This window comes from Panthera onca, chromosome D2 (genome assembly GCF_046562875.1).
Source record: "Panthera onca isolate mPanOnc1 chromosome D2, mPanOnc1 haplotype 2, whole genome shotgun sequence".
Taxonomy (NCBI): Eukaryota; Metazoa; Chordata; class Mammalia; order Carnivora; family Felidae; genus Panthera; species Panthera onca.
The window spans coordinates 55,297,790-55,310,829 of record NC_138349.1 but is presented as its reverse complement, the minus strand read 5'-3'; the positions used below and the strand labels follow the sequence as shown (position 1 = coordinate 55,310,829).

The following is a 13,040-nucleotide window of genomic DNA, read 5'->3' as shown; positions in this document are numbered from 1 at the left end:
CTCAGACCAGCAGCGGCCTGGCAGGCAGCACCTGAAACTTGTTAGAAGTGGAACGCACGTCACAGGCCCCAAACTACCAAATCAGGTATTCCTGGCAGGTGGGCCGCAGGCTTGTGGCTTAACAAAGCCTCCAGGTGATGCTGATACGGGCTAAGGACAGAGCTGGCTCCGCCTGGAATCCCTCCTCTTCGAGCTCATTTCCCCTGGGTTCCTGAAGCCAGTTCAAAACTCCCCTTTTCCGGGAGGCCTTCCTGCTCCGCCTCATCTCAGACCTGCTCAGACTTTAGCCTGGGGTGCTCAGCGTTCCCATCTCTGTTCGCTCTGGGAACTCAGACTGAGCCGGAGCTTCTGGTGGGAGGCGTCCCGACCCCGCTTCCCTCGGCCTGGGAGCTGGGCCTGGGCTTTTGTCCTCGCTCTGCATCCAACAACCTGTGCAACCTTGGGCGGCTCACTCAACCTCTCTGAACTCCCATTTCCTCTGGAGGGGTTTCTAAGTTCCAGTGGTCCTTCAGCTCCACCCCAGGGCCCGTGGGATAGAGGATGCACAGAGTAGTGGAAAACTGCTGGAAACCAATGGCTTCTTGAGCACCTACTGTGTCCCTGCTCTGATGGGGGATTACACTGCCCGAGGCACAGTCTGTGCTCTCAAGGGCTCCCAGCATTCCACAGTGACCACAGAGGGTTATTCTGTCATTACTCTGAATGTGTCCGTGTTAGTAATATAGGCACCTGTTTATACAGTTACGGAATGATCTCCAAGGCATAGTTTTCAGTGACAAAACCTAACCCAGAACAATGCGAGTCGCGTGCTATTTGCATCGGGGCGGGGGGAGGGGCTAGATACCGTAGTGCTCCTCGTGTTTGGACAGGATATGATGGTTGCCTCTGGAGAAGGCTCTCCAGTGGCTGGGCCGGTGGGGACAGAGAGACCGACGTGTGCCCTTTACGCTTTTTTTTTTTTTTTTTCCAAAAGCTTATTTATTTTGAGGCGGGGAGAGGGGCATCCCAGGCAGGCCAGAGCCCAAGGTGGGGCTCGAACTCACAAATCACGAGATCGTGACCCGGGCCAAAATCAAGAGTCAGACACTTAACCGACTAAGCCACCCAGGTGCCCCTACACTTTTGAACTATGTGAAAATTCTCCATATCCGTATTTATCACGTCTTAATATTTTCCGTGTTAGGAAAATTAAAACCTGACAATGCTTGGGGTCGTTTTCTGTAGGGGTTTGGTCCAGGCTCCTGGGAGTAGGACATAGTGACATGACCCATCTCCCCCCACCACCCCACCCGTGCTACCCCCACCCACTTCCCTCTGGGTGAGGACCAGGTGATCTGAGGAGCCCTAGTCTCCCCTCACTATTCGCACCCTAGGACCTCTTCCTCGGCTTCCCTCTCCCTCTCTTCTGGGTAGGGGGCTGCACAGACCTCCCCACCCCCCTGTACTCCCAGAGGCTATGGCCCATCAGATATGAAGGGGGCTATTCCTCTGGAGCAGCATGTGCTCCTGGGGTCCGCTCGGCCCCTCTCCCTCACCCTGACCTCGGATCTCACCATCTTTTCTCTCTGGTTCCTTCCTCCTCTCCGTACCTTTCCGGCTCCTTCTCTGTCTCCATACCTTTTGACTGACCGACTCCCACTGACAGAACTTGGTAAGTGAGCCTGGGAAGGGCAGGGGCTGGGGGAGGATGGTGGGCATCATGGGGACGGGGCTTCAAAGGGGGAGTTGCTCTACCTGCCCAGGCATAGCTCAGCCCGCCCTCACCTTCTTGGGCCCCCCGGGTCCTATGGTGGAGGGAGAGGTGTTGGTGTCACCTGCTCAGAGCTGTCACACTCTGCCGCTTTTGGCTATTAGTGCCCCTTCGGGCATTTAATTGATCCCCTCCTTCTGACGGATGGATTCCACGCCAGGGAGAACTGAGGACCCCACAACCTGACGGGGCCAAAGGAGCATTGCCTGTACAGTCTGCTGGAGTCACTTTGCACGCGGGGGTGGGGGGGGGTTGGGTGGTTCTGGACGCCCTGCTGCTTGTCTGTACCCCAAGACTGGCAGTGCTGTTTTGCCAACTTATAATTGCAAATAGAAAAAGAAAATAGAGACTGATGGGGACATATTAACATGCTTTCGCTCCACAAATGTGTTTGACTGCCTGTGGGACAGGTCCAGGACCGTAAGAATTTTGCGAACTGTCAGGCTTCACTAAGGGCATTCTTTCCAGCCAGGACCATCCCCATCTGGAAAGACTTCCAGGTGGCCTGGCTGCCCCACCTCACGGCAGGAACAGGTTCTGGAAGAGATCCCTTCCAGAGATCCCTCTGATTACAAACACGTACACCGAGGGGTGGGGCGGGGCACCAGGCCAGAGGTAGGTAACACAGGATGAGCAGTGGGCACATTTCCTCCTGGGGCTGACAGCCCAGGTCTGAAAGCCACTGAGCACCTGAAATAAGGATCGGGAGTTGCTCTCCACCGGTTGGCTGCAAAGCATGAGCCTCTGCCTAGGTTGAAGGAGGCTTATTTGGGGGTAATTTCTCCCCACGGAGGGTGAGTCCATTTCTGAGCAGGTCAGACCCTGGGGAGTCAGTAAGTCACCTCTGCCACCTCCACCACTGGCTCTTTTGATCTGGGGTCTTGGGTAGCCTGAAGACCTCACACGAGGTGTCAGAACGAGCCTTCAGCTGCCGGGCCACAAGCAGATCTTGTGAAGGACATGGGAGCTCTGAGCTACCTGGGATCCACTGTCTTCCAGGCCCCCACCGGCTGGCCAGTGTGGGGTACACAGGGGTTCGCTTTGCCATTCAGCTGCTTGGGTGATCCCATCCCCTGTGTAGGGAAGCCAGCGTTCTCCCTGGTTGACACGTTCCAGGGGGAGGAAGGGGAAGAAGTTGTGTCCTGCTGTCCCTCTCCTGCCCAAGCCTACTGGGGACACTTAACTTGCTTCTCTCCCCTCCATTCCCTTCTGACCCTCTTTCCTCTGTCTCCCTGCTGGGTCCTCCAACTGCAGATCATTCCCAGTTGGGGTCACTGGGACTGAGGAAGGGGACAGGAGGTGGGAAATGAAATGAACCAAACCACCTGGAGGGGACATTTTAGGCATCTGAAGGGATAACGAAGGCAAAAAGACCTGGTCGAGACTTCCAGAAGGCCCAGACAGGGACAGGGGGCAGGGTCAGAGAGCTAGGCCAGGGTCACCCAGAGGAGGCCAGACCGCTTTTGGGGGGGGGGGGGCAGGCAAGCCCCACCACGGGCACCTCGTCCACCTCCAACAAAGCCACTCTGCTCCTGACCTTGGCCTCCCGAGCCCTCTCTGACTGGTTTTTCTTCCCTTTGCCCCAGGGCCTGAACAGCATGTTCGAGGTGTACCTGGTGGGGAACAACTCCCAGCACTTCATCATCTCCCCCACCTCTGTCCAAGGGAAAGCGGACATTCGCATCCGGGTGGCCGTCCCCCTGGACTATGAGACTGTGGACCGCTACGACTTTGATGTAAGACCCCCCAACTTTGCTGGGTAGAAGCTATCAGGGGAAGCAGGGGTGATACTATCCCCTTAAAACTCCCCTTCCACCTCTCCCCATTCTTGCCCTATGTATCTGACTCTGAGAAGCCCACGGGGCCCCTGACAGGGGCCGGGCTGAGCCCCCCATTTTCAAGGAGCACAAGGAAATGTCTGGAAATTGAGCAGAATTTATAAGGCATGATCACAGCCTCAGAAGCCAACAGTGAGCCTCACTGCCCCAGCCCCTGCCAGCCCAGCCACCAGCAGAATCAGTGACCACCCTGGCCCTCTGGACACTGATGGGGGGGACTCACAGCAACACACACCTGGGATGGGCAGTGACGCAGACAGGAACTCCCTGTCAGGACCTATAAAGGCCCCAGGGGGACTTTGGGGGGAGGAGGCTCCAGGAGCATGTGAGAGCTTACCCAGGCCCCTGCTCTGCACACCCAGCTCTTTGCCAACGAGAGTGTGCCTGACCACGTGGGCTATGCCAAGGTGAAGATCGCCCTCATCAACGAGAATGACAATCGGCCCATCTTCAGCCAGCCACTGTACAATGTCAGCTTGTACGAGAACGTCACCCTGGGGACCTCTGTGCTGACAGTCCTGGTGAGTCTTGCTCTTCTACGGGGCCATTGAGCTCTGGGGATGCCCATGGGGAGGCAGCCAGAGGGATCTGCCCAAGAAACCTGGGCAGTCAGGGAGGGGTTGCCCCCCTCCAAGCCCCCAGAGGCTGTGGTGTTTGCATATTAAAGCATCTGGACTCTTTATAATGGGGCTCCCGTGGTCAGGGAGCACTGTGGAAAGAGCGCCAACCCGGGGGAGGATGGGATCGGGCCAAGGACACTGGTTTTCTGCCTTGGCCCTGAGAGGCACCGAGCCTGAGTAGGCCAGGAGCCCTGGAAGTGCCCTCTAATAGAGATAGGGGCCAGCCGGCTCCGAGGAGGGCCACCCTCGCTCTTTGAACACAGGCGCCAGGCAAGAATGGGCTTCTCAAGGGTATCTGGCCATCCCCAGCGGCCCTTGGCTGGGACTCTGACAAGAGGCCTCTCCCAGGGTCCGTTTGTATCAGTCGGTATTCTTGATGGCAAGGGACACAAACCCTTAAGTGGTTCAAGTAAAAAAGGACCAGCTCGTGTAATTCAAAGTGTAAGTGATTTCAGGCATGGCTGTATCCAGGCACTCAGTTAGCAAGAATCTGGCTTTAGCGCCAAGGTGCTGCATTTTTTTTTTTTTTTTTTTTTTTTTTTTACGTGGGCAGACAGGATCACCAGCACCCCCAGACTTGCTTCTTACCAATTTATCACCCATCGTGGAAAAACCATCTTCTTTTTAAGTAGTTCCAGCAAAAGTCCCAGAGCCGATTCTCCTTGCTGGGCCATCCTGGACCCAATCATCATGATCCTGAAACACCAGAGATGGGTCACACTCCTCCCGGTGGGGCCAGAGGTTGGGTCAGCTGCATGCAAATTCTATGGGCTGGAAATGGGACAGGGGCTACCTACGCCAGAGGGGCTCCTGTTACCAGAACAGAGAGGGTTGGTTGCCGAGCAGATCCAAGTGGCAGTTTTATGGTATGCAAGCTCGGCTCTCACCCATAGTAGGTGCTCCATAAATGTGATGCAGTTCAGCTCACTGCTGCCCTTCCCTGCCCACTCTGAGGGCCTCAGGGGCCCCGCTTCCATTTCTTGTTCCATCCTTACTCCCAGCCAACACCTTGCCTGCTGATCCCGGGCCCCCGACTCCGAAGTGTGTTTACTCTACCGACAGATGGTATGAAACTGTATTGAGCCCCCAGGCCCTTCCCATCTGACAGTTATTAATATTCCGAACAGATGTTTAGCTTGGCGGGCCATCAGACAGAAACAATAAGTCTGCCATGGCCCTTTTCCTCCCCGCCTGCTTCCCCAGCCCGTGGCCCCGCTGGCTTTCACCAAGATGCTCCTTGCCATCAGTCACCTGGTGCCCAAGGTCCCACGGATCCTCTTGGCAGCCAGAGAGCAAGTGCCGGAGGCTGAGGTCGTCAGCTCCCCACCCCCAGCCATCTTCAGATATCGGGGCAAAGGACACCCAAGCAGCCTGTGCTTTAGGGACCCAACCCCAGCAGGCCCGGGACCACATGGCAAAGATTTCAGGCGTCAGGCTTGGGGGGGTGTCCCTGGGGATGGAGGTCTCACTTTGCACTCACAGGTTCCCACAGCCCTGGAGAAGGGTTGCCGAACCTAGAGAGCAGGGGTGGGGTATGAAGGGGCAGGAGGCACACCTCTTGGCTGGTGGCCAGTTGCTGGGGTCAAGGACAGTGTGTTAGGCCCGGTCTCCTCCTCTGGGGCTGCCACTAGAGAGTAGGTCCTCACACTGGGTTTTCTCAAGCACCAGAGCAGTTCCTGGGCCTGCATAGACCCCGGCCCGGCTCCCACAAACCCCTTCTCCAGTTGCTTTCCAAACGCTCCACGGATGCATTCAGCCTCCTCTGAGTGTCTCTTCCTAGGTCTGGCTCGTCTGGGCAGCCTCCAGTGCCTGAGTCTAAGCCTTGCCCACCTCCTTGTCAACACCCCTGGCCCCAGGGTTGTGGAGTCGTGCAGATAGGAAGGGGCTCTTTCACCCAATGATAAGCTCTGGTCCCAGGGCCGTGTGCCTGCAGGAGCTCCGGAGAGCACACGAAACTGGGTGGGCCCTGCTTTCCTTGCCTTTGCTGTGCGTTAGTGTAGCCACGTCACCTCTGAGAGCCTTCATTTCCTCATCTGCAGAATGGGCATGAGGCCACCCAAGACCACCGTCAAGAGCTGTGAATGTTAGGTGTGAAAGAATCCCCTGCGCGGCCCCAACCCGACCCGACCCACCATCATCTCCCAGGGAGCTTCCACAGCTCCTAGCAGGTGGCAGGTTTCATGGCCACACCCACCCCCCTGCCCAGGCCTGACCTGGCCTCCCCCACACTGCCATTTTCTGGGGTCAGTCTGCTCTTTCCCCCTCCTTTGCTGCAGAAGGAGCTGAAGTTATAGCTGTCTGCTCAGGGACTGTGAAATTCCTTCTCCATGACCTTTTCTGGGATGTTATTAAAATGTTTCATGGGCAGTTGTGTCAGAAAAAAATTACGAAGAAAAGGGAAATGTTTTAATTCGCACTGAGGAGGGCTGGGGCAGAGCCTGCTGTGAGGGGCCTCCCACACAGCACTGGCCCCTGCTTCCGTGGCTTATCACCTGCCCTGGGGTGGGGGGCGGGGGAAGCAGCAGGTTGACAGTGGGGAGGGGCAGCTGGAAGGAGAGGGTCTGTCCCCTCCAGCCTCGTCTCTGGCCAGGCTGGAAGGGCTGGGCCCTTGTACCTCTCCGCTCCCTGGACCTCCCCCAGCCTAGATCTTGAGACCCTTCTAGCCCCCAGTTATAGCACAATGAGTTTCCACTGGCGGAGGGGAAAGCGTGGGCACCCAGAGTGCAAAGGCTTGGCCGTGAGCGCTGACTCCTTGGATGCCTAGGGCTGCTTCTCTTCTTGTACCTTATCTGTGAAATGAACAAGCTAGACTAAGATGTGTCCTTGGTCCCTTCCAGACCTAGAGCCTGGGGCCGTCATGCCCAGAGGAAGGGGGATGGCGGGAGCTGACCTCTGAGGGCGGCTACCCCTGTTAGTGTTGCTACTGCAATAATCATTTCGGTGGCCGTCACTGTTGAGTCCTAGCTGGAAACGGGCACTTTCCATGCGCTGTCTCTAACCCAAGAATGCGCTGCCATTCTCATTTTACAGGTGAGGAAACAGACGCTTAGGTTAAGTGATTATAACTTGCCCGGGCCCCCCAGGCTAGTAAGTGATTGAGCTGCAGTCCCCAAAAAGACTGTCTGGCCCCAAGCCATAGGCCCTTAACCAGTGGGCTGCCCATCCAGAAGGTTCTGAGTTGGACCACTGAGCCTGTCCTTTCAGTAATGTTCAAGAGCTGAGGGTGAAGAGAGGAGCCAGGAAGTGCCCTCTGCAGGACCCAGGTGGGCAGGCCACAGGGTTTCTCCAGGCATTCTGTCTCTGGGTGACCCTTGAGCCCTTCCAGAACCTCTGGCACCATCAGGTGAATTTTGGGCTGTGTAGGTCCCCAGCTGCTCAAGGGTCAGAGCTGCGTGAGCTACTCTTACTGACGGGAAGACCAAGTCGGGGAGACCAGAGCACTTTGCCCAGGGAGACGGGAACCCCAAGGCAGCCCGGATTAGAAGAGGCTTCCTGGCAGGAGGGAGGATGCAGGACAGATGTCCATGCCAGCCAGGACCTGTCCTCCAAAGGACGACCATGCAGGGGAAGGGCGCAGGGGCACATGTACCCACGCGTGTTTGGGGGGTGTACGTGAGGTATGCTTGCGGCAGGGGGAGGTGTCCACACAGGCATGGTCTTGTATCCGCACACGCACATGCGTATGAAGCTACGTGTGCCCAGGGGCATGTGTATATAACACACACGTTTGTGTCCATCAACATGTATAAAGGTTCCTGTATCATGTTGGTGGCTCCCCATCCTCTAGATGGCGCTGCTTGTTCCCCTCTCGTATCCCCAAGCCACTCTGATTCTCACCTTCCAACCCCACCTCCTGACCTGACAGCAAGAGTCAGGTGGGAAGGCTGTGGGGTGTCTTCCTGGGATTCTGCTGGGCTCGGGACAGCCCTGCAGCCTGACCAATTGGTACCTGGCACCTAGCAGGGTTTCCTGGACAGTAGGAAAGCAATCCAACCCTTTGTTCATTCAACATGTGTTTTATGAATACCTACTATGTGCCCGGCACGTGGCCCTGAGGACAGTAATGATGTGAATCTTGCCCTCATGAAGTTTACAGTCTCCTGGGAAAGCCTGATGTTCATATTAAGAAATGAGTCTTTAATTATTATTTGCTACGAGGGAGAGATAGGGGAACTATGAAACCTATCACAAGACGCCTGACCTTGACTGACGTCAGAGAAAGCTTCCCTAAGGAAGTGGCAACTGAGTAGGCATTAATAGGTGAGTGAGGGGAGGAAAGCACATTGGACAAAGAGGGAATGGCGTGTGCAAAGGTCCTGTGGCTGAAATCTAGTGAGGGGGGGGATGTGCTCTGTAGGGAGGTGGATTTGTATTCTTTGGACATGGAGAGAGCTCAGCTCTTTCTCTTTTTGTCACCCACCCCAAATATAACCATTGGGCTGCTGTTCTGACAATGGAGAAGTCCTGTATCAAAGCATCCTCATTCTCTTACCTCTTCCTTCCTGGTGGCCCGTGGCAGGCATTTGGGAGACAGCTGACAGAAGTGGTACCTGGGATGTGCGATGAGCCAGCCCAGCCTCCCACAATAGGGCGCTCGTGTCCCCAGATTTATTAGCTCCATGTCCCTGGGCAGTGGAAGAGGAATGCTGAGAAGGGACAGCAGCCAGGAAAGAGGTTACTCCTAGGGCAGATCTTATTGTCATCCAGGGCCTCTGTCCCTGTTCCAGGGAGACCGGGCAGAGCAGGAATGGGCAGAAGATGGACAGTCTGACAAGATGGGATTCTTCTCTAGGCGTAGAAATCAAAGCAGGAAGGAGAGACACATAAGAGCCCTGACTGGGCTGGTGTGGGGTCCCAGGACCAGCTCACGGTTCACTCAGCCCAGGGGCGGAGTGCTACCCCTCAGCTCCAAGGTGGCCTTATAGGGGCCGATAGGCATGGCTCCTTTCCCTCCTCCCTGCCCATCTTCCCAGCCTGTCCTTGGGAGACTGATAATGTCTTGGGCAGGGTCAAGAATCCTGTTCTGCTGCGGGCTGGCCACTCCATCTCCAGGTTTGGTTCCCTTGCCACCGGCTTGGGAAAGTACCACCTGCCCAGCACACAGGGCTGGGTTGCTGGGAGACCCCAGCGTGCTGACGTGGATGTAAGCAGTCAAGGGCTTACAGTCATCCAGAGTGGATTTTCTTATCAGTGGCCTTAAAGGACCCTGATCTGGCTGGCCTGTACCCCTTCAGCCTGCGTGCAATCCCCGTTCTGCCAAGATGGGCCCTTGACGGTCAGCTGAGCCTGTGTCGTCCCCTCCGAGCGGGGGAGGTGTGCTGAGAGGTCCTGTCCGGGAGGGCTGTTGTTAGAACGGAACGGGACAGTTGGGGAGGGCCCTCGGCACCAAGCCCGGCCAGCAGCGCGTACTCAGAGGAAGGCAGGCAGACAGCAGATGTGACAGGAGGGCTGGCTTCCTGGGTGTCAGGCCTGGGCATGTGCTCAGGGGCCTGGACTCCAAAGGCCCCACACTTGGCCTATCAGTGTCTTGAAATTCTTAATTTTTGAACCAGGAGCCCCCCGCGTTCACTTTGCACGGGGCCCTGCAAATTATGTAGCTTGTCCTGGCTGTAGGAGCTTTATAATGCCCTGCCCAAAGGCACGCCCTCCTCTGCTGTTTCCGTGCGTTCCCATACTCCCCGCACACTCAGTTAATGCTTGCTCTGTGCCGTGCTCTGGACAGGGACCCTCAGCACATGTTCCTATCACGTAAGAAGCCACCCAAACTTGGCTGCATAAAACAGGAGCCGTTTTCTTACCCTCACGGATGGATTGGGTAGGTCAGGAACATGGAAGGGGCTCAGCGGGGGCGTCCTTCTCTGCTCCTCCGGGTGTGGCATGCCCGGCAGCTGGAGGCTTGTCCCTCCCATGTCTGGTATCTAGGCTGGGCCCACTGAAGGTCTGGGTCTACCTGACTGTCGTGGGCACCCACACACGGCCTCCCCCCACGGTGCACACATCTCACACACACGGGTGCCGAGCAGGAGCCCTTTGGAGGAGGCCTCTGGGGAAAGAGTGTCCCAAGAGAACCAGGTGGAGGCTGTGTGGCCATTTCTGACCTAGCCTCGAATTCACACATTTGTGCTGAATTCTACTGGTTATTAGAGAGTCACCAAAGCAAGCTCACATTCAAGGGGAGGGGATGTAGACCCTCCCCCCCCCACCGCCCCGCTCAATTCTCAATGGAAGGAATCTCAAAGCATTTGCTCAAACATGGAGATCTCGGAGCCACTTTAGTGCTCAGTCCAACTCAGTACCCCTTTACTGAGATGTCCTATGAGAGCATGGTGCCGTGAGGAAGCAAGTGCCCTCTCCTCCTCCTGGATGCCCTGCAAAAACCAGCCGAAGGGGAAACCCTTCAAATCCTGTGTTGAGCCCTAGTAAGAGCTCTCCAAGAATAGAAGGGAGGGAGGGGGAAGGAAAAGAGAGTAATCCCTACTGCCCCCAGGTACCCCCTGGCCAGTAAAGTTCCAGTGCCCTAGGCCTGGGTTGGCATTCGAGGCCTCCACACCCCGGCCCTGAGCTGTTTCCAGCCCTCTGCCCTGCCACACCCCTCACCCTCCTCTCCTGCTGACCAGGTTGCCCCACTTCCCTTTACATCACCCACACGCTCTCACACTTCTCCCCCATCTAACTCTTCCTCCCTCCTGTCTGACACCATCAAAACTCTGCTTAACCTAAGAGCCGGCCCAGTTGCTAGCTTCCCCACAGGAAGCCCTCCCCCTGATCACTGGCAGCCTCCCTTCTCCCCAGCTCCCCTGGGTACCTGGCACCTTGTTTTCCCTGGCAGTTCTCACGGCTCAGGGCTTTCGTGGCTAATGTCCTTTCCTCCCCACTGCGCTTAGAAACGTCACTAGGGCGAGCTTAGTCTGGGGATGCAGACCCCCAGCCCAGGAACAGAGGCAAGGGGGCTGGGAGGTGCAAGGGCCACCAGATTCCAGGATCGCCTGGGCCTCCCAGTCCTAATCAAGACCTGTGATTGCAAGGTCAAGGCTGAAATGCACCCAGCCCCTCAGCCTGGCTCTTCGAACAGGTGAGCAGTGGCTGACCCGGCTCCCTTGGCTGCTGCTGGGTGGCACTGGGTGCCACCATGCCCCTGTGTCTCTGCTGCAGAAGCCTTAGCCACTGTCCCCTCCCAGAGCAGGACTCCATACTCTCTGAGACAGAGCGGCCCCCAGATACAGCTACTGTACTCCATTCAGTGGCTGTTTATCGAGGACCTAGAATGACGGCAGTGAAGAAGACAGACATCCCTGCACATCCCAGGGGCAGGAGACAGACGGTGAACAAGCAAGCCCAGAGCGTGTCAGATGGGGATAGGCATCATGGGGGAAATTACAGGGGTGCGGGTGGGGAGCAACAGGGGTGGCGGTGTTACTGTGTTCTCTCCAGGGGTCCGGGAAGACCGACCTCGCACAGAGGGGGGCAGTGGATAGAGGCCTGAAGGAAATGAGGGAGGAACCCAGGAAAGAGCTGCCCCCCACTGAGGGAGCTGCAGGTGAAGACTTGAGACAAGAGCCTGGGGGTGTAGGTGGAGGAGAGGTGGCCAGAAGGTGACTGGCTAGGACAGGGAGCCCATCAGAAGTGCCAGCCAGAGAGCTCTGATGGTCACCGCGTGGGGAATAGGCTGAGGTGGGGTGGGGAAGAGGGAGGGCATGAGAGCACCAGGGTGGAAGCTGGGAGACCAGGTGAGAGATGACGGTTCCAGTCACAGGTGGCCGTGCTCACGCCCAGTTCTGGGCAATGGCTTTGCCGTTCTCCGCAGGCCCAGCACGGCACATCCCTCTCCGTCTCCACCTGACTTCCGGGTGAGCCCTGCACCTCTGCAAACACAAAAGTGGGCAGACACTGGCTAGGGGTCCTGCCTCAGCTTCTTACCGGCAGGTTGGCCTTGGGCTTGTAACTTCCTTTCCCTGGGCTTCAGTTTCCTCCTCTATAACATGGGAGGATAATTTCCATCTCAGTAGTGTTGTGGAACCATCTATGGAAAGGTTGGAGTCCAGAGTCCCCACGTAGCCAACGCTTTGATAGTGGTACCAGCACCTGCTGCACGCCAAGTGTCCAGGACCCTCTGTGCTGTTCTAGAACAGTGGGCTCTCCGTGCTTCTGATAGCATTGGTTCAACCTGATTGTATCCTTGCATAAAGCTGGCAACAGAAATTGCCAACACGGATTATTAGTAAGTCTGGGAGATCACGTGAGCTGATGAGCGGGTCTCGTCTAGATACTTCAGCAAAACCCAATAGAGACAGGCAGGTCAACGCAGGGAAGAGCCCAAGCTAGACTTCTGGGACAAGCCTGGGCCACCTCTTCCACCTTCCCCTTCCTGAGAAGGGCCTCCTGGCCCCCCTACCTGGTGCTCTCCCACCCCACCCCCTCCTGACACCCTTCACTGCAGGCATCTTAATTGATCTCATTGTTCTCCAGTCCCTTGAGACAAGACTCCAGCTGTGCTTAAACAGAACAAAACCTCTTCCAATTTCCCCACCGTTTAAAAGAAAATTGAATATCTGCAGCCTGGGGAGGAGGAGAGGGAAGTGAAAGACACACACACATATACACACACGCATACACACAGTCAGCCCAGCCCAGCTCCCAGGCTTGACTAGAAGGCCTTTGTAGACACACCCTCCCCCATTCGGGGCGTGTCCAGGCTGTACTTTCGGACCCCTCTAATCTACTCCTGGGTTCATCTCCAGTCGGAGGGAACAGGTGCTGGAGGAAGCAGAGCTGGCTGCCGGTGATTGACGGGTTGAGTTCCTCTGTCTGTCAGGCCTCAGTGCTCCTGGGCTG

At 56.7% G+C, this 13,040-nt stretch overlaps 1 protein-coding gene across 4 annotated transcripts in view; it reads left to right on the top strand.

Annotated features, from left to right (window-relative positions):
• CDH23 (cadherin related 23) overlaps positions 1-13,040 on the top strand; it is a 414,296-nt gene that overhangs the window by 251,847 nt on the left and 149,409 nt on the right. For all 4 annotated transcript variants that reach the window (XM_078434342.2, XM_078434344.2, XM_078434341.2 and 1 more), the window contains exons 12-13: positions 3,337-3,486; positions 3,951-4,109. In XM_078434342.2, coding sequence (XP_078290468.2) covers positions 3,337-3,486; positions 3,951-4,109 — 309 coding nt within the window. The remainder of the gene's footprint in view (positions 1-3,336; positions 3,487-3,950; positions 4,110-13,040) is intronic.